Raw genomic sequence first — 19,827 nt, 5'->3', positions numbered from 1 at the left:
GTTCCCGCCCAGATCCTAAGCCCCTTCCCTCAAACACGCGTTTAATTTATGTAAATACACCTAGATACACCCCCCAAAAGAGAGAAACCTACAGTGATAATGCTAAGTGAAAGAATCCAGATTCAAAAAGCTAAATTTGTAATGTCATATACTATAAATGAATATATTTATAGTATGACATTTTAGATAAGACAAAACTACATAGGAATCATAGGAAAGAGCCTTGGTTGCCAGGAGCTGGGTGGATCACAAAAGGACAGGGGGAAAAAAAAAAAGGACAGGGGGAAACATGGGGATGAAGAAACTAATTTCTATTTTGATTATGGTGATGGTAACTATATACATTTGTCAAAACTCCCACAACCAAAATCAAAAAAGTGAATTTTTACCTAAGATAAATTACACTTTAATTTCTTTAAATACTAAAAAACAAAAAGTAGATTGGTGGTTGTCAGGGGATCAGAGAAGAGAGGAATGGGGAGAGATTGATTAATGGATCATTTTAAAACGAGAAATGTTTTGGAACTAGATAGAGGTGATGAGTGCACAGAATAGTAATGTAGTAAATGCTGACTCACTGAAAAGACCCTAATGCTGGGAAAGATTGATGGCAGAAGGAGAAGAGGGTAACAGAGGATGGGATGGTTGGATGGCCTCACTGACTCAATGGACATGAGCTGGAGCAAACTCCAGGAGACAGTGAAGGACAGTGAGGCCTGGAGTGCTGCAGTTCATGGGATCGCAAGGAAGCAGACATGACTTAGTGACTGAACAACAACAAAATGTCATTGAACTGTTCACTTTTAAATGCTTAATTTTAAATTCTGTTAATTTCACTTAAAAAAAAGAAGTATTAAAAGTTAAAAAAAAATACAGGCCCCTGCCCTCCTTTCTATCCAACAAATTCACGTCTAGAAGCATTCAATGTGGGGTGAGGTGTGAATCTGCTATTCTGCTCTGACCTCAGTCCCCACGTACCTGTCACATACCTGAGGAAAAGCAGGTCAAGAGCGAGATGTTATTAAGCCATCTCTGGTCATACAAGATTAAGAAATTTAACCTTGAGCCCTTATGATTCCCAACTTTCAGAAGAGAAAACTGAGTCTCAAAGATCAAGAGATGTGGCCGGGGTGAAACTGATCAACACCAGACCGACTCCAGGACCTGAGCTTTTAAACACTGCACCTTATTGCAGTGCTCCCTTCCCTTCTATAGATGAGGATCCTGTGGTTCAGAGACGTTACACAAGCCAGGGAAGTGGCAGTCAATTGGGAGCCCTGAACATCCTGTGTCCTTTCTCTAGCAGATAGGAACTATTGGCTTAGCTGTTCATTCTCTCCTGTCTCCCACCCAGGAGAAATTGGGAACTGCTCACCTCAATCCCAACACCATCTCCCATCTTTGCAGAATCCCCAGAGTAAAGCCAGGGAATCTCAGGACCCTGATTTCTCATCATAACACCACAATTATAAGTTGGGGAGTAATCACGCTCATCCACATCCAGTCCCCTTCCAGCAGGCCCAAACAGTACCCCCAGGGAGCTTTCACCAGCCCCTCAGGACAGCACACACCCAGGAGACAGAGAATCTAAAAAACAAAGTACAAACTTTATTTTGTTTCTTTATAAAGGCACAGTGGCCTCTTGGTTTTTTTCCCCCCCACTTTTTTAACAAAATATAATAGTTTCTCCTTGAACACAAAGACCTCAAAATTGTAAAAAAAAAAAACAAAAAAAAAACCAAAACCAAAAAAGAACCAACAACAAACAAAACAAAGAGAGAGACAAAGACTTTTTTGGGGTGCAAGATGGGAAACCTGGAGGGAGAGGTGGGGAGCCGGGTAGTGAGGGAGGGGAAGGGAGAAGGGCAGCAGCAAACCCCAACCGAGAAGCAATGGAGACCCCCGGACCCCCAGAGCCCCGACCCAGCCAGACCCCCAACCCATGTAAGTGCTTAAAGGAGAAAGAACACCAAAAAAAGAGGAGGGAAGGGGTAATTAAAAACTGACGGTCTCGGGCTGGCTCCGGAGAGGGCAAAAATACCTTGGGGTTTTGTTTGATTTTCTTCCCTGTTCTTAAAAACATGTTTCATTGAAAAAATGCTTTTTGGCGGAGAGAGGCCAGTCACCTCCACGTCTGCTTCCCCAGCCTCCGGGGCCGAGGCCCAGCCCCAGGTGCCCGGGTGCTGCCAGGCGCTCCTGCCGCCCTAGCCCCGGACTTCGGGTAGGGCGGCTTCACTCAAAGGACGATTTACAGTATTGAAAAAAGAGGTCATAAAAGAGACCCAAATGACGCCGTAAATTTTGTAAAAATTTCTCACTCATTCACCCTCGTCTCTCTCCCAGTTGCTGCCCCGCCCCCTCCAGCCCCCAGAAGGGAGAGGAGGGCTGGGGGGCTGGTCAGGGAAGCCCCCCGTTCCCTGCCAGCTCCTCCCGGCCCTGGTCCATGGCGTCGCTGTCTGAGGCCTCCGAATCGGAGGCGGTGTCCGAGGCGTGGGCCTCGGGGCAGCCGCGGACCGGCTTCACGATGACGGCTCGCCGCTGCTCCTCCTCCTGGCCCTGGGTGCCCTCGATGTGCTGGATCGCCTGGGATTGAGTGGGGGAGGCTGCTGTGAGGATGCGGGGGCCATGTGGACCGCCAGCATCTCCAGCAGTGTCTCCCCTACCACCCACACCCCCCCCAGAAAGGACCAGAAGGAAGCCTGGCAAAAGGGGCAGCCCATTCAGAGTCAGGGGGAAAACAAACTTTAGAAGCTCTCTCCTGAGCTGAATCTGGCTTGGAAGAGGGACAGTGCAAGCCTGCCTGAAGTCATAAGCCTCTCTCCCTCATTTATGTATTTCAAAAGCCTGCCTGTTGGCTTTACCAAAGGTCTCTGTTATTAATTTTATTATTCAGTTTGCCGGGTGCAACTCAAGTTCCTGGGACTTCAATGAACTTTTTTTTTCCGTTTGGGCCTTTGGGTTGTTTCTTTCTTTGTAATGTTATTGGGCCTCCCAAAGGGGATCTCTGCATGAGGCTGGGCATAGCAGGGACTTCAGGCTCAACCTTCAGAGTTGAGCATCTTGTTTCTTCCTCCTCCACCTCCACCCTCATCCCAAAACCCGAGAGACAGATGCAAGAACTCTGAAAGCAGGAGGCTCCAGGAACAAAGGACAGCCCCAGCAAACCCCACGAGGGAAGGAATGGGGTCTTCCCAGCCATCCGGTCCCTCCCTCTCTGCCCCTCACCCAGGATGCAGAGATGGAGACCCATCTGGCTTCCAGACCTCCTCCCCCTACTCAATGCTCAATATCCCTGTCTCTATCCCCTCCACTCCCCCACTTTCTAATCTCCCCCCAAAGGGCCTGTTCCCAGGGGGCAGCCCCCAAGTACTGCCCTCTCCCCAGGGCCAGGTACCTGCACGATGGTGTCCAGATTTTGCCGGGATGTTGAAACAGAGTTGATGACCGAGGAGGGGCCCATTGTGACGACGTTGATGTGGTGGGAGGGAGGGGGTGCCGGCGCCGGCACTATCACCGTGGGGTGGTGGGTGGGGGCCGGAGTGGGCAGGAGCTGCAAGACAAGGGGCCCTCAGTCTCTCTGCAAAGGTTCTAGGAGAAGCCCCTTCCCTTCTGTCCATCACAGAGGGTGCGGGACAGTCCTCCAAACCATCTCCCTCCGCCCACCACCTGGGGAGCCTCCACCAAACACCCCAGCAGCCCATCAACCTCCTTCACTCACAGCTCGGGGATGCCCAAATCATGACCCCTCCCACCCCTCTTATTTTAAGAAATGAAGGCAAGGTGGCCTGGAGAGGGACTTCTGACCATCTGAGACTGCACGGGCCTTCCCTCTCCAGAGCCATGCCAGCAATTCACATTTAATAAATACAGTGGTGGTTGGGAGTTCAGACTGAATCTAGATGGCCAGGGTTCAAATCCCGGCCCCACTTCACTGAGAAATCTTGGGTGTGTTAGTGAACCTTTCTGTGCCTCCAGTTCATCATCAGTAAAACAGGAGTAATAACAGCTCAGGCCTCAAAGCGCTGCTATAAGGAGTCAACGTAATCATGTATGCAAGACACCTGGGAGCCAGGAATGTCTACACTACTTCGACTGAGGCCCTGGGTCAGCCCTGCTGGACGCCCGGTGGCACTGACGTTGGGTCTGAGAGCCCCGGCCCAGGTGTGGGTGGCCCCTGCAGGCCCCTCCCGCTCACCTGGGTCCGCAGGTGCTGCTGTTCCCGCTCCAGCTTCTCCTGGTGCAGCAGCCGGACCTGCTCCTGCTGCTGCTGCAGCTGCACCTGCTGTGCGATCACCTTGAGCTTTTCCGGGTACATGTGGGCCTCCAGGGAGCGGACCTGGGGGTGGAGCAGTAGGGCTCAGGGGCGGGGCCCTTCGAAACATATTCAGGATGGAGACCAAAGTCCTGCACCATAGCCGCAGGGCCCAAGCTGACTCCTCTCCCTCCCTCAGGCTGTGCTCCCTCCCTGCCTACCTCCAGCCCCAGGCCTTTGCCCATGTAGTTCCCTCTGCCTGGAGCACCCTTCTCCCCTCTCTGCTCCTCCCACCCTCACAAGGAAACTGTGGGGTGGAACCAGCCCAGATTCCCCCTCGCTGATGCCCACTGATCCACTGTGGCCTTTACCACGGATGCGTGTTTACAGTGTGAGTGCCTCTGACTCATCTCCCCAGGCGCGGACAGGGACCACCCCCCCGCAGGGCAGGAACCTGTCTGGTTTGCTCCCCACTGATCACCCCACCAGACACCCAACTCCCAGCCCCGGCAGGCACAAAGCAGGAGCTCCGAGCCAACAGCATAGCCTCGTCTGCCTCACCCCGCCCGCCTCACCTGCTCCTCCAGCATCATGCGCACTGAGCGCTCCTTGTCCAGTTGCTGCCGCAGCTCGATCATCTCCCGCCGCAGATCCTCTGCCTTCTCGTCCTCCCAGATGTCCGGCGAGCCAATGCCCTCGTCTTTGTCCTCCGCCCGCCGCCGCTTGGGGGACGAGCCGCTCAGCTCCTGAGGAACCCCCAGAGGCTGATGAGTGTGCGGTGACACTGCATACATCACCACCACCACCACCAGGGCAGTGCGGAGCTCCATCGCAGCCCCCCAAAGCTGTCAAACCCAGGTGGACATGCACGAGGGAGCCCTCCTGTGCAAATCCACCAAGCGAAGGCTGGAAAGGGAGGCAGAAGGGACCTGCTTTCCCAAAGTCACTCGGTTGCTTCTAGAGCCCGCCCCACTGCACTGCACTTGCCCATGGCTAAGTCAGGACCCTGGGCAGGAAGGCAAGTGCCAGAAGTAGGCAGGTCAGTAGGAAATAAGGGACCCACAGCCACATCACAGTCCCAAGCCAGTGGTTGGGCCCGGACATGCCCACGCCAGGGAGAGGGCACCTAGAGGAGGGCAGAGTGCTACCTGGATAAAGCGCTTGAGTTGTGTGTTCTGCTGCAGGAGCCGGGTCTTCTCCTGCTCCAGGGAGAAGATGTACTCTGCCGTCTGCTGGAGAATGGCTGCCTGAGGGCAGGAGGGACGAGTCAGGGACCCCAACTATTGGTATCTCCCGAGTCTCCCCCTCCAGCCCTCCTCCTCCTCCAGGAAGTCCTCCTGGCACTCGCTCACCTTGCTGAGCTTCTCTCCATCTGTGTGGGGGATGAGGGTCTTGAGGGACTGGAAGCCCGCGTTGATGCTTTGCATGCGCCTCCGCTCGTTGCTGTTGGCGATCTCCCGCCGAATCCGCCGCTCCTGGTCCCGCTGAGTCTCAGGGGTCAGTGGAATGTTGGCCAGGCTACGGGAGAACAGGGACGGGCTCAGGCTGGGTGCCCTCCATGCCTGGTTCCCAGTGGGACCCTGTCTTCATCTCCAGAGGGCCCAAGTGTAACAGGCAAGCTGCCCCTACAGAATATACCGGCTCTGTCTGATGCCTACACCCCCAGCAGACCAGGGAGCTGATGGAGTAGCATGTTCTGGCTGTCAACGTCAGTGTGTGGACCCCAAGTCTTGACCCCATTGTCTGGCCCACAGGCCTGTGTGGGACCGGGAAACCCACATGACTAAAAATCCCTGTGATTGGATGTGGGTGGCCTCAGGTGATAACCAGAGACACCTGCTCTTGGGACACCTCTGAGCTCCTTGCTGTGCCCCCAGGGCCCCCTCCTTCAGGGTCGCAGGCTTGACGATGGAGGAAGATGTCCCTCCTCCCTTCCCATCTCCACAGCCACACACGCTGCTACGTAAGACCCCAGCCCAGCCCAAGACACTGTGCTAAGACTGCCAAGGCAAGCCGAGTACCAGTCGCTCCAGGAAGAGGACCCAGCCAGCACCCGCTACCGACAGTTTGTCCCCAAGCCCACCCACCCTGAAAGGCAGGCCCACCCTGGGCCAGAGAAGCGAGACTCCCAGCACACAGCAAGCGATGTTATTGCATAGTATGTGATCGCACCTCGCAGGAGAGGCAGCCAGTGGAAGGGGACGAGGCTGCAGGCTGAGAGGCGTTGGCGGGAGACAGAGCCAGCAGCGGGGCTGTGGGCCCAACGCCACTGCTCCCGAGGGGCGGGCCTGTGTGTGGCCTGGAAGAGGGAGGCTCCCCTCCCCGGCCCTCTCCTGCAACTCCCCCACCCCGGCCTGATGGCTTCCAGATGCCAGGCTCCCAGAAGAGGCCACCGGCCCCACCCAAAGCCACAGCCCCAGCTTCCTCCTGAGGGGCCCTCCTGGGGTGACCTGGTCCAGGCCCGGGCCAAGACAGCTCACACCCCCAGATCTGGGGAAACGCGGGGAGACGGTTCTGAGCAGCTTTGTTTCGTCGATGGCGGAGCAGCCTGCGCTCAGAGGCAGGTGCCCTGGCCCCTCTGACCACCCCCAGGAAAAAAGGAGTTCGTTGGGAAACCGAGGAGGGGAGCGCGTCTCCCGCAGCTGGAGACTGTCTTCCTGGCCCCCACCCACCCCACCTGTCCCTCCTCATTCCCCTGAGCGACCCCCTGAACTTGCCCTTGCCCCTTCCTGGGTCTCTGCCTCCTGTCGCCACGTGAGGGTGGTCGGCTAGGGGTGAGCTGGGAGCAAGCTTCACATCAGCTGCTGCCAGGGGTCCACAGACCAGCCCTGTCCTCCACCAGCAGCCCCAGCGTCTCCCTGGGAGCCCCCCAACCCCACCGCCAAGATACAGTTCCCTCACAGCACTGGAAAAGGGGGCCCATGACCCCCCATTTACAAATGAGACTGAGGGCTCAGAATGGGAGGGATGTGGTTTCCTGGTTAGCCGGGCACCTGGCTCCCCCATTTCCGGGCCAGGGGCACCTCACTTCTCTCAGTTTCCCTGACCTGACAGTGGGAAGCTTCCCGGGTGGTGCTAGTGGTAAAGAACCCACCTGCCAATGCAGGAGACATAAGAGACGGGGGTTCGATCCCTGGGTGGGGAAGATCCCCTGCAGGAGGAAATGGCAACACACTCCAGGATTCTTGCCTGGAGAATCCCATGGACAGAGGAGCCTGCCGGACTATATAGTCCATAGGGTTGCAAAGAGTAGGACATGACTGAAGTGACTTAGCATGCACCCACACAGTGGGGGTGATGGAGAAAAAGAGAAAATGAAGGTCAGAGACCTGATGCACAGTGGCTTGCCTGCCCTTTGCCGGTGGGGGGAGAAGGGAGATCAGAGCTGAGTCTGGGCCCCCAGGCCTGCCAGCGCCCTGCATACCCTCTGCAGCAGGTGGATTAAAGAGATGGGGAGAGATGTCCAGGAAGCCAAGGAACCTGGTGACTGACATCCATCTGGGAGTTTCCTATTCCCCCACCCGGAGAGATACAGGGAGAGACGCCCCCACTTACCCATTCCCTGGGTTCCCTCCTGGTGATGCCCAAAGACCAGAGCTGACCAGAGCATTATAGGGTCAAAAAGGAGCCCCACCTGCACCCCTGGGCCACTCTGAGTGCTGGCCCTTCCAGAAGGCCCACCTGTAGAGCCTAGCCACAGAGTTACTGTTTTCTTTAAAGTCTTGAGAATTAGGACTGGTGCTTTCACTGCTGGGGGCCTGGGTTTAACCCACCCCTGGTTGGGGAACTAAGATCCTGCAAGCCACTTGGTGTGGCCAAAAAAATTAAAAAAGTAAAAAGTCTTTTTTTTTTTTTTTTTAAAGTAAAAAGTCTTAAGTTCTTAACATAATGTGCTAAAGACTCACTTCGCTGCAATTATCTCACTGAACCATCTCAATCATCCTCTGAGTCAAGTGGCCTGATGAGATGAAGACACTGAGGCTTGGGAAGGGAACAGCTTTGGTGCGTGCTGAAGCTGGGACTTGAACCCCGATCCCAGCGCCACAGATGCCCTGACAGACAGGTGATGGTCACCGCGTAGAGAGGCTGCGCACAGGTGTGCACTGTCAACGGGTCAGCTCTTACTGCCATTCACAGGACTTTTTTGTATTTTTCCTTGACCCCCATGGACACCTAGTGGCTGAGCTGCAATGAGGAATCCAGGGTTCTGGGAGGGGAACTGGTATGCCCAACCAAGGTCCGGCAGCCACAGCAGGATACAACAGGCACTTGCAGGAGCCAAAATGCATGCTCTCCTCCCCTGCCTGCGGGCGGCACCCTTTACTGAGGGCTCACATACAGCCCTGTAGCCCCCCTGCCTCCCAGCCGAGACTCACCAACTCTCCAGCCTGAAGCCAGAACCCAACAACCCACCCCCTACCCCGCCTGCACCCCACCAGCCCACTCATCTGCTCAGGAAACCTCAGCCCTGGGGAGCCAACCTCTGGCCCCTCCCTTCTCCCCAGGATGCCCACAAGGTGGGGTGACACCAAAGGAGACCACAGGACCCCAGGCCTGAAAGCCCCAAACCTCCCCAGAGGGAAAGGGGCCTGGCTCTTCCGAATGGTCCATGCTGTCCCCTTCAGCACCAAGTCCCTCAGCCCTGCCTCCTGGTTCAGGAACCAGCTGCTGGTTAAGCTCGTGCAGACTTAAGCTCAGAAAACAGACTTCACCCCAAAGCCACAGTTCCTCATAGGGATTTGGGCTGCCACCAAGACCAACTCACCTAAATAGTCCTGGAAGTTTCTTTAATAGAATGCAGACTAACCCAAAGTTCTGATGAGTGGAATCACAACTAACCAGGGGTTCTGACTGCTGGCCTGCCAGGGGTTCCTATAAAGGATGGCTAATTAGCATTTCCAGCTGCTACTGTACTAGATAAAGTGGGTTTTTCTGCAAATGCCTGGAAGTTCCTTACATATCTTTCTGAGTTTTGCAGAAGTACACCGGATTTATAGTAATTGTAAGGTCCTTCCACTCTTTCACATCAACTTCAGAATCCCCAGGTCAGCGGTGAGGCCTGGTCCACAGACACTCTCTCTCTCTCCTCTCCCTCCTTGACAGCCCTCAACCAGCCGGTCTCCTGGGGTTGGGCAGCTGGTGGCAGAGCCTCCAGTGCCAAGACCAGAGCTGCCGCTCCCACTCTCAGGGTACCCCTACAACAACCCCTCCCTCCCTCCCCACAGAATAACCCTGGCATCCCAACCAGAGGCTCAAGGGCAGGAAGCAGGCTCTTCAAGTCTAGATCCCAACCTCTACCCTTCCCTTCTGCCCAGCCCAAGTGCAAATGGGTATCCCATTCCCCACACCCACCCCCCAATACCCACCCAGCTCCAGCCTCAAATTAGCCATTGAGAGCTCTCGTTTCACGCTGCCCCAAAGTCATTCACAAACCTACCACTCAGTGTCTACACAGTCAGAGGTGGGAAAGCCCACTTGGAGTTTTTCCTATACCCCAAAAAGGAGGACAGGAGGAAGATGACCCTCTCACCAAGGATGCCCAAGGCCCCCATCCTTCTCCTGCAGCAGCTACTGAAGCAGCCTGAGGCCCTGGCCCATGCCCGTTGCTTCCATCCATACACCCTGCCTACGGTTCCAGAACAAACCATGTCCGGACTGTCCCCATCAGAAACACCCCCTCCCCCCAGTTCCTTCAGCCTGTCAGAGGGAGGCCTGCATTGGGTTCTAGTGGAAACTCCAGTCCTGCCACTTACTAGCTGTGGAATCCCAAGCTTAGGCACTTTGTCTCTTGAAGCCTCAGTTTCCCCATTCAAAAAATGGGCACATACTGCCTCACTTCACAGGGTCATAGTGAAGTTTAAAAGAGATGGAGGAGGAGGACTTCTCTGGTGGTCCAGTGGCTAAGACTCTGAGCTCCCAGTGCAGGCGGGCCTGGGTTTGATCCCTGGTCAGGGAACTAGATTCCACATGCTGCAGCTCAATGTTCTCATGCCACAACTACAGATCCCTCATGCTGCAATGAAGATCGAAGATCCTGCATGCCACAACTAAGACCCAGCGCAGACAGGTAAACAGAAAAGTAAATAAATAAGAGAGAGATCGGGGGTATCAAGATGCTTTGCTTTTCCAGAGTCTGTACCCCAGACTCCAGAATTCATGCATCTAAGGAAACTGACAAGACTCTGTAGCACCATGAGACTTCCATCTCTTAGGAGAGGGGCAAGTTCTAGTTCATTGAGGTGTCTTCAATCCCAGCACATGGTGTGTGTATGCTTAGTCACTCAGCCATGTCCGACTCTTTGCGACCCCATGGACTGTAGCCCACCAGGCTCCTCTGTCCATGGGATTCTCCAGGCAAGGATACTAGAGTGGGTTGCCATGCCTCCTCCATGGGATCTTCCCCACCCAGGGATTGAACCTGTGTCTCTTGTGTCTCCTGCACTGGCAGGTGGAGCCTTTACCACTAGCACCACCTGGGAAGCCCCAGCACAAAGTAAGTGTCTCGTAAATACCAGACCAGGGACCCAACACACACTCCAAAGCCCCTAATTGTTCTGTAGCTCCCTCTGAGGGGAGCTGGCCTCTTTCTCCCTGGCAGCGGGCAGCTAAACTCTTTAAGACCACCATGCTCCTGATTCTAAGAATCCGAGCGCCACTTAATAGCTACCAGGCACTTTCCACACGCATAGCCAAGCTTCACAGGTGCTTCATTTTACAGACGCTGAGAGCAGTTAGGCAACGGGTCCAAAACCACACAGTGTGTGAGGGTGCCGCTGTCAGGTACGCCCATTCCATCCCATCCCCACCCCCGCCCACGGTCCGGTAAGGTTCACTCCGGCAGGCAGGTCTGGGAGAAGGAGAAGAGAAGCAGGGAGCCCTGCTAGTCAACGAGGGATGGAGCAAAGTCCACCAGCCTGAGAAGCCAGTATATCCGGCCAGAAGGTCCTGCCCAACCCACACTCAATCCTACCTCATCCGGCAGCTCCTTCTGAAAATGAATAAACCCAGAGGCCCCAACTCCACACCCAGCACATAGGCTGACAACTGCCTCACAGCTGGGCAAGCCAAGCAGTCCCCGTGCCCAAGCCTGGAGCACTTGGTCCCTAAGGAACTGCTGGATTTCTCCGAAGCGGGGCTTGGAACAGAAACAGGTCAAGCTGGAGTCCTAGGGGGCCCAGAGAGGACTCAGCCAAGGCTCAGGCTTTGTGGCCAGAGGGTCCTATGTTGCCACGCCTGCCTGAGGTCGGGCCCAGGATGTCCGCTCCAGCATCTGGGGCAGCTCAACCCACCTCCTCACTGCCCAGCCTTCCCTTCCCGGAGCAACCAGCAGTTCAGGGTAAGAGCAGGGATCAGAGTTCAAGTCCCAGCCCCACCACTTGCCCTACCTGTTCCTTCCCAAACCTGTGTCCTCCACCCACACAGAAATCATAAAGCCACTTAACTAACAGAGGAAGATTGTTAACAGTTTGATTAGAGAAGTCTTGCAAAACGACACCCTACAACGTATTACAAGCTCCAGAATTGTTTTCTTTTTCTTTTCGCTTATTACAGCTAAGTCCTCCAGGTGGACGGACCTTGGGGAAGGGCCAACACTCAGGACTGCTGACTGCCTACCACCTTGAACTTGAGAGTAGTTAAGGCAGGAGCCCTGTGAGGGGAGAGGGGGCGGGAACGATGTATACGTGTGCAGCAACCTCCCCCTAGCCTGGTTTCTGCAGCCCGCGGTGTCCACCAGCCTTGGCCACACCGCCTGCGACTCCTCCTCCCTCAATCCCCGCCTTGCCTGCCCGGGGCGGCAGAGCACGTGGCCCCAGCCCTGGGGAGCCATTTCTCTCCGAAAGCCGCACGGGAGGAAAGGAGCCACAGGTCCCAAACTTGGACCCGCAGAAAACAACCCACGCGGTATCGCCGTCCCGCAGTGTTCAGTATGCTGATACACAGGCCCTTCTAGCGATCGGAATTGCGGGCGTGTGCATTTTAACAAGTGTCCAGGGCGATTCCCCTAACCCATTACTCTTCTGCAAAGGATAGATCCCGGAGCAACCCGGGCCAAATTTAGGGAGCAGGTCCTGGGGACGGCTACGGATCTTGGACCACCCACCCACCCAGCCTGCTGGGCAACTGGATGCTTTCGGTTTATGACTGGGGGGAGGGGCGTGAGACACGAAAGTTTGCAGCCCAGGCCTACATGCGGCGGGCAGAGATCCGGCGAGACTAGGGGTGGCCTACGGTGCCCACACCCCAAAAAGCCCCCTACCCGGCCTGCCTCGCCCATCCCGCCCGCGGGGGCCGAGCTTTGTGCGGGTAAAGCATGGCCTGGGCGCGCCTACAACTCCCACAATGCCGCACCGACGCGGCACGGAGAACTACAGCTCCCGCGAGGCTGCGCGCGGAGGTCCGCCTACTCCAAGAGGGCTGCAGAGTCACGTCCAGGCCTCGCTAGTAAACAGCGCCCGGGCGCGGGCGGCGAGCTAGCAAGCGGCCGCCAACGTGCCCGGGTCCGCGGCGCTCCCGGCGGGCCGCGCTGGCCTCCCGGGTCCCGCCCACTCCCTCACCCCCTCTCCAGCACGCCCCCCGACCCCGCTGCAGCCCCGGTCCCAGCAAACACTCACAACCACCCGGCTCCCCGCACCCCCCTCCCCGCGCCCGGAGCCGCGGCATGGCTGCATTGTAGCCCCTGGCCCCTTGGCCCCACGCGCGACACGGGCCCCCCAGTCTCCCTTGGAGTGGGGGGGCCCAGAGAGAGCGATGAAGGAGGGAGAGGAAGGAAGCCGCCGCGGGAGGGGGGAGGAGGAAGCGCGGGGGGGAAGCCACCAGCACCAAGCATGGCCGGGACTGCTGCAGAACCACGTGGGTCTGTTTGCAATTTACAAACGTCGCGACTCGCCCGCCTGCAGCGGACAAAAGTGACCGGAGCCGCTCGGGGCCCCCACGTTCCGAGGGAGGAAGGTCCCCAGACGGCCCAAGCCTGGCGCGCGGGGCTGCAGCCGCCTCGGCGGATAAGAAAGGCGAGAGGGTCCGCGGCGCGGGCCATGCGTGCGCACACGCGCGCCCGCCCGGGCGGACTGGCCGGGGGCTGCAATCGTGGGAAGGGGGTGAGGGGGAGGAGGAGTACACACCTACAGAGCCCTCCTATCACTTCTTTCTCTGTTTTCCTGAAATGTTGCAAAGAGGGCACCTTCTGAGTGGGCATCATGAAATACTCCATAGCGATCGGCCCCCCTCCTTTGCACGAGCCAGGTCCCGCGGTCCGCCGGAGAATGCAAGATGGAAATCCGAATCAAAGGGCAGCGCCGGACGGAGGTGCAGAATCGGCCGGTCCCAGATGCTGGCTGCGGCGGCGGCGAGGGGAGGGAGGCGGGCGGGAGGGGCGGGAGGAGGTCTCTCCGGCCTGCCTCCCCGGGCGTGTGTATGTGTGTGTGTGTGTGTGTGTGTCTGTGTGTGTGTGTGTGTTTGCAGCTGATCAGATGTCTGTTTCAAGGCGGGAAACAGCTGGTGAAAACTCAGCACTCCCCCGGCCTCCTTCCGCGGAGTAAGGAATTGCATGTAAACAAAGGACTATTTGCAGCGCCCCCCGGGCGGCGCGAGGCCGGGGCGAGAGGGGCGCGGGCCCCCGGGGGCGGGTGGTGGCCCCGGTCTGCGGGCCACCCCCCACTCCAGCTCCGGGTGCGGGGGCCGCGGGCGGCCTTGGGGGCGCGGCGTGAATGGAGCGAGCTGCGGCCGAGCTACATGCGCCACTATGGGTGATGAGGTCCATCAGCTGACAGGTTGGCAAGCGTAGCAAAAAAAAAAAAAAAGAAAGAAAGAAACGGCCAGCCACAGCTAGGGAGCCCAGCTTGTGCGCCCGGGGTCCGACGGGGACTGCCCGGTACAGGGTCTGCGCCCTCGAAGACCCTCGCGGGGCGGGAGCGCGCTGCTGGGCCCGGCGAAGCCGAAGGCGGCCTGGGTGCTGCTCGGGGCTTTTTTGTTTTTTTTCTTTTTTACGGTTGCAACTGCTCCAAGAGGAGCCGCTCTGGCGCTCTCCCTCCAAGCCCAGGGCCCCCTGGAAACTTGCGTCACAGCCACCGCTTCCCACATGTAACTTGGGGCCGACTTCAGAGGCCGAACGGCTCCCTCCCTCACTCCTTCCCTGCCCAGCTGCCCGCCGCTGGCCGCTCGGCCTGGCCGCCGGAACCTGGGAATCCCGGAGCCGGAGAGGGGAGGGCAAAGGGGTGGGGGTGGGGGAGCGCCGGGCGCCTCAGATCCTGGGGCTGCCTTAGGCAGCAGGGGCCCGGGCGGGGAGGGAAGGGTGGAGGCGGGCCAGCACAGCAGCAGACCCGGAGGCCGGCTGCCGGCGCGGCCCGAAGGTCCGGTGGCTGCTGCGGGTCGCCTCCTGTCCGCTTCTCTTTAGCCCTCCGCTGGGAGGCTGGACAGCGAGAGGCCCGCCGAAGCTTGGCCCGGGCAGGCGGAAGGCTGCAGCTGCCTATTCGTGGCGAAGCTAGGGCGAGACTCGCTCCCCCGGCAGGGTGCGCTCTCTACCAAGGGTGAAGGCCTGGGACTGAGGAGGAAAGGACTCCTGGCCGGCGAGCTTCCGTCCCCCGCTTCCCGCGTCCCCTCCCCCGGCTCCTGGAGGTTGGCCCCTGGCTCAGGAAGACCGCGCCTGCCTTGGAATGTCCTTTCTCCTGCCCACCGCCTTTCCCAATCCCATCCGCCTTCCAGGTTCCCGCCCAGATCGCGCCTCCCAATTGAAACCCTCGTAATAACAAGGATTACTGTTATGATTAGGAAATGTTGTTGTTTTTAGATATTCGGAGCCCCTTATAGAGGCCTGGCAGTTTTGCCTGAATGTTTTGCAATCCTTCAAGTCAGCTGTTAGGTAACATCGGGGGTCCCTGGGAGGCTTCATTGCGGGAGCAGGAAGGATGACATCGGAGACAGTAGAGGATACAGGGCTACTTAACTGTGTACACTGCGCAGCGTCCACAATGCCTGGTGAATGAATGAAGGAGAGCTGGGGGAAGTGCGTCCACCCCTTGCTCTGTCTTCTTCAGAAATCCCTTGACCCAGCCGGAGCCTGGTTCCCTGGGCACACTGTCACTCCAACTGGCCTCCCCATTTCTGCCAAAGGCACCTTCTCTTCTAGGGCCCTGTCTTGTCTCCAATGCACAAAACCACACCCCCTGGCACAAACCCACACCCCTGGCTCAGCTGGACCAACACCTGAAATACCACTGCCCTCACCACCCACCCAACTCTTTTCCCGTCACCTCCTTCATGACAGTAGCATGAGAAGTCCCCAAACTCCGGGCTGGTTTTTTTCTTTTTGGGTGTGTTGGGTCTTTGTCGCAGCCAGTGGGCTTCTCTAGTTGTGGTACCTCGGCTTAGTTGCCTAACCAAGGGTCAAACCTGTGTCCCTTGCATTGAAAGGCGAATTCTTTACCACTGGGCCACCAAAGAAGTTCCTCCAGGCTATTTTTCATTCCCAGGAGGCTCTGTAGACCCCCTACCTCTGACCCTTTCTTACTTCCTTCCCGACTCCTAAATTCGGGCCACTGTGCCCTCTGGAGTTCTCAGAGGCTGTTCCGCAAAATCACTTTGATCCTTGGACCTTCCCCCTCCCCTTCTTACTCTAAATTAGGCATCAGCAAACTTTCTTTAAAGGGAATGTAAAAGTTATTTGCACGTGGAATCTAAAATATGACACAAATGACCATATCTAAGAAACAGAAACACAGACAGACAGAGAGAACAGACTCACGGTTGCCAAAGAGGGAGGAGGAATGGAGTGGGAGTTCGGGATTAACAGATGAAAACTATTATATATAGGACGGATAAACAACAAGGTTCTAGTGTATAGCACAGTATTCAATATCCTGCGATAAACCATAATGGAAAAGAATATATATATATATATATTAAAAACTCAATCACTTCGCTGTACAGCAAAAATTAATACAACGCTGTAAATCAACTACACTTCAACAAAAAAAAATTTTTTTAATATTTGTATAAGCTTCCTATTGCTACTATAACAAATTACCACAAACTTAGTGACTTAAAACAGCACAAGGGAATTACCTGCTGGTCCAGTGGTTAGAATCTGCACATTCATGGCCATGGCCCAAGTTCAATCCCGGTTCCTGGTCAGGGGAACTGAGATCCCACAAGCTACATGGTGCAGCCAATTAAAAAAAAAAAAAAAATATATATATATATATATACACACATATACATACACTTTCTGGAGGTCAGACGTCCAAATGGGTTGTATTTGGCTAAAACCAAGGTGTCAGCAGGGCTGCATTCCTTCTGAAGGCTCTAGGGTAGGAAGGGGAATCCATTTCCTTACTTTTCCAGCTTCTCGCGGTTGCCCACCCTTTCTTGGCTCCCAGCCCCTTCTCTCTTCAGAATGCATCACTCCAACTTCTTCAGTCATCACATCTCCTTATGCAACTCTGACTGCCCCCCACCACCACCACCACCACTCCCTTATTGATGACCTTGGGCCCAAGCAGATAATCAGGAATAATTTCCCCATCTCAAGATCCTTAACTTAATTATATCTTCAAAGTCCCTTTTGCCATAGAAGGTAACTTATTCACAGGTTCCACAGATTAGGACATGAACATCTTGGGGAGGTCATTTTTCCATCTACCGTACAATCTCAGTTCATACAAAACCTGGCAGAGGTTACAGTATGCTCCATCAATTTCACTCCTAGTTACACATCCCCCAAAAAATGAAACCAGGGACTCAAACACATGATCATATACCAGTATTCACAGAAGCATTATTCACAACAGCCAAAAGGTGAAAACCATCAATGGATCAATGGATAAACAAACTGATCTATTCAAACAACTGCATATTATTCATCCTTAAAAAGGAATGAAGTTCTGATATATGCTACAGCCTGGCTGAACCTTGAAAACACGATGCTAAGTCAGATACAAAAAGTCACACATCGTATGACTCCACTTCTATGAATGATCTACAATAGGCAAACACATTGAGACAGAAAGTAGATTAGAGGTTACCAAGGGCGGGGGAGGGGGAGGGGAGATGAGGAGTTATTGCTTAATAATGGGTATGGAGTTTCTGTTTCGGGTGATGGAAACTTTTGGAAATAGTGGTGGTGTTTGCGCAATATCATAAATGTAATTAATGGGACTGAATCGTGCACTTTAAAACAGCAAAGTTACCATTCAGGTGAACACACAAAAATTTTAAAATGGTAAATTTTATGTTATATGCATTTTACCACAGTTTTTTAAAAAGTTAACCAAAAAAAATTAAAAAGGTCAGTGGTCTGGATTTGACTAGTGGGCTATAGTTTGCTTGACTCCATAGGTGAGGGGAGGGGGCTACCGCAAGCCCCTTGTTTTCTCCCTTTGCTCCTTCTCCAGTTTAGGTTTCACAGCCCAGCAATCTAATCATCTTGCATGCATGCTCGCTTCTGAGTCCAGCCCTCCACCTGTCCTGCCCCTGCCCCCACCCCTGGATCTGAACAGCGCTGGGAAAAGGAAATCTCACCATCTTACTTTTAAATGCTGGACCAAGATGCTCAAGTGGCTCCTTTGCATAGCTGGCCATCCCCTCGTATGGCCCTGGTCCCTCCTCCCTCCCTTCCCAAGGCTTCTCTGCCTCCCCCCTGGTACCTGAAATCTGCTAACCAGCCAGCACCTAGATGTGGGTCCATGTTCTGTTGGTGCCTGGAGAACCCCTCCAACGTGTATTCTCTCCAGCAACTGTCCCCCACTCCTGCATCCTTCCCTCCTGCCTGCTACTGGCTCATTCCCATGTGGAGAACAAACCATTTTTATTCCCATTTAAAAACGGCGGAGTCCATGGTGGTCCAGTGGTTAAGACTCCATGCTTTCACTGCCATGGGGCTGGGTTCAATCCCTGATCAGGGAACTAAGATCCCATCAGCCCCATAACTTGGCCAAAAAGGAAAAAAAAAAAATGAGACAATCATACATCCCCTTCCAGCTACACTCTTGACTGCAAAGCTCCCTAAAGTGGCTGTCTATGCCCACTTTCTCATCCTGCTCACTCCATCCGAAGCCAGGACTCCATGAAAACTGCTCTCACTGGTGACTCCAAGGAGCTCTGTTTCCTGTCTTCACTGTATCTGACTTTTTTTTTTTCAGTTCCTGTTCAGGGATCGAACCCGGGCCCCCTGCAATGGAAGCAAGGAATCCTAACTATTGAACCACCAGGGAAGTCCCTAAATGACCTTCTTGAAGCTCTTTTCTGCTTAGCATCTGAGATATCCCGGGGCCATAGTCTTCAGACCTCATCTCTGTCTACACACACTCCTCACTCTTTGGACCACAGGGTTTCCAGAAAGCACTTGAGGCCATGCAGTGTGACTCAGAATCTAGGAGGTTCTGCCCCAACCCCAGCTCCTGGTGTTATCAGGGTGACCGCAGTCAAGTTCCTTAACCTGAATCAGCTTCCTGGTCTGTAAAACAGAAGCCCTATAGTACCTAGCTTGCAGGCTGACTGTCACAAGAAGTCACTGGCACACCTGGCTTGTCATAGCATTAATAAGCGGTATTTCCTGGTATCACTGGGTTGCCATGGGTGACAGTGGCCAGAGGTAGCTGGCCAGGGAGAACAGGGGAGGGACAGAGGAGGGGCCCAGCTTTCCCTTCCCCTGCTCAAACTTGTCATGGTAATGAGACTTCCCTGGCAGTTCAGTGGTTAAAACTCTGCACTTTCAATGCAGGGGGTACGGACTCAATCCCTGATTGGGGAACTAAGACCCCATATGCTTTGTGGCACAGCCAAAAAAAAAAAAAACTTGTCACAGTGAAAGGAAGCAAGCATGTTGCAAGTTTCTTTTCTGTTGATCATGGTGCTCACCCGCTTTATAGTAAAGACACTCACAGGTAGGATCTGATGTGAAAACTGGCCTGCAGACAGTTTGCCCTTTAAAAGGGAAGTCCCTGTGAAGACTGTCATCAAATAACTGCCAGTGGACAATTGGTGTTAGAAATGCAGAAGATCAGAAATGCAGATTACAGAGCTGACAGACAGCCGGCCCACCTGCAGCAGGGCTCTGGGGCTGGAGACCCTGGGGCAGACAATGCTTTGGAGAACAGGAGAGGGGACCGGACTGACTCAGCCTAGGGGAAAGAACCAGGGGCCACAGTGTGGCCTAGGACACCGCAGAACCCCTGCCCTCCTTCCTCTATGTTGTCAAACCCAAGCCCAATCAGCCCACTTCCCCCCATTCCCCTTTGCTGCCTATCCCCCAGCCCCACTCCCAGATTCCAGGTAGGAAGAGTGATGAGCAACAGGCTCTTTTGATGACTGGATACAGAAGCCATGGTCTATTCACCCAGTGAAGAATTGCTCAGCATGTAAAGGGATGAAGTACTGATACATGGCACAAGGTGGATGAACTTTGACAACGTGACGACCAGTGAGAGAAGCCAGACATAAAAGGCTGCATATCGTAGGATTTCATTTCTATGAAGTGCCCGGAATAGGCAAATCCACAGAGGTAGAAAGTGGATTAGTGGTTGCCAGGGAATGAGGCAGAGACATTACTTTGTCAACAAAGGTCTATATAGTCAAGGCTATGG

The 19,827-nt window shown here is 54.9% G+C and overlaps 1 protein-coding gene across 2 annotated transcripts; it reads right to left on the bottom strand.

Moving 5' to 3' along the window:
* Positions 1 to 1,586: 1,586 nt before the first annotated feature.
* TFAP4 (transcription factor AP-4) lies at positions 1,587 to 13,895 on the bottom strand. 2 transcript variants are annotated; one of them, XM_070362309.1, is made up of 7 exons: positions 13,431 to 13,895; positions 5,605 to 5,770; positions 5,401 to 5,499; positions 4,828 to 4,998; positions 4,196 to 4,336; positions 3,395 to 3,550; positions 1,587 to 2,583 (listed from the first exon to the last, which is right to left on the bottom strand). In XM_070362309.1, the coding sequence occupies exons 2-7, from the start codon at positions 5,677 to 5,679 to the stop codon at positions 2,398 to 2,400; spliced, it is 828 nt and encodes a 275-aa protein (XP_070218410.1). In that variant the 5' UTR covers positions 5,680 to 5,770; positions 13,431 to 13,895; the 3' UTR covers positions 1,587 to 2,397. The 2 variants fall into 2 exon arrangements, with proteins under 2 accessions (XP_070218410.1, XP_005901382.1); XM_005901320.2 differs by having other exon boundaries at positions 13,372 to 13,892.
* Positions 13,896 to 19,827: the final 5,932 nt, after the last annotated feature.

Source organism: Bos mutus, chromosome 25 (assembly GCF_027580195.1).
Source record: "Bos mutus isolate GX-2022 chromosome 25, NWIPB_WYAK_1.1, whole genome shotgun sequence".
NCBI classification, from domain to species: domain Eukaryota; kingdom Metazoa; phylum Chordata; class Mammalia; order Artiodactyla; family Bovidae; genus Bos; species Bos mutus.
Note: the sequence above shows the minus strand (reverse complement) of the source record. Positions and strands in the feature narration are given on the sequence as shown.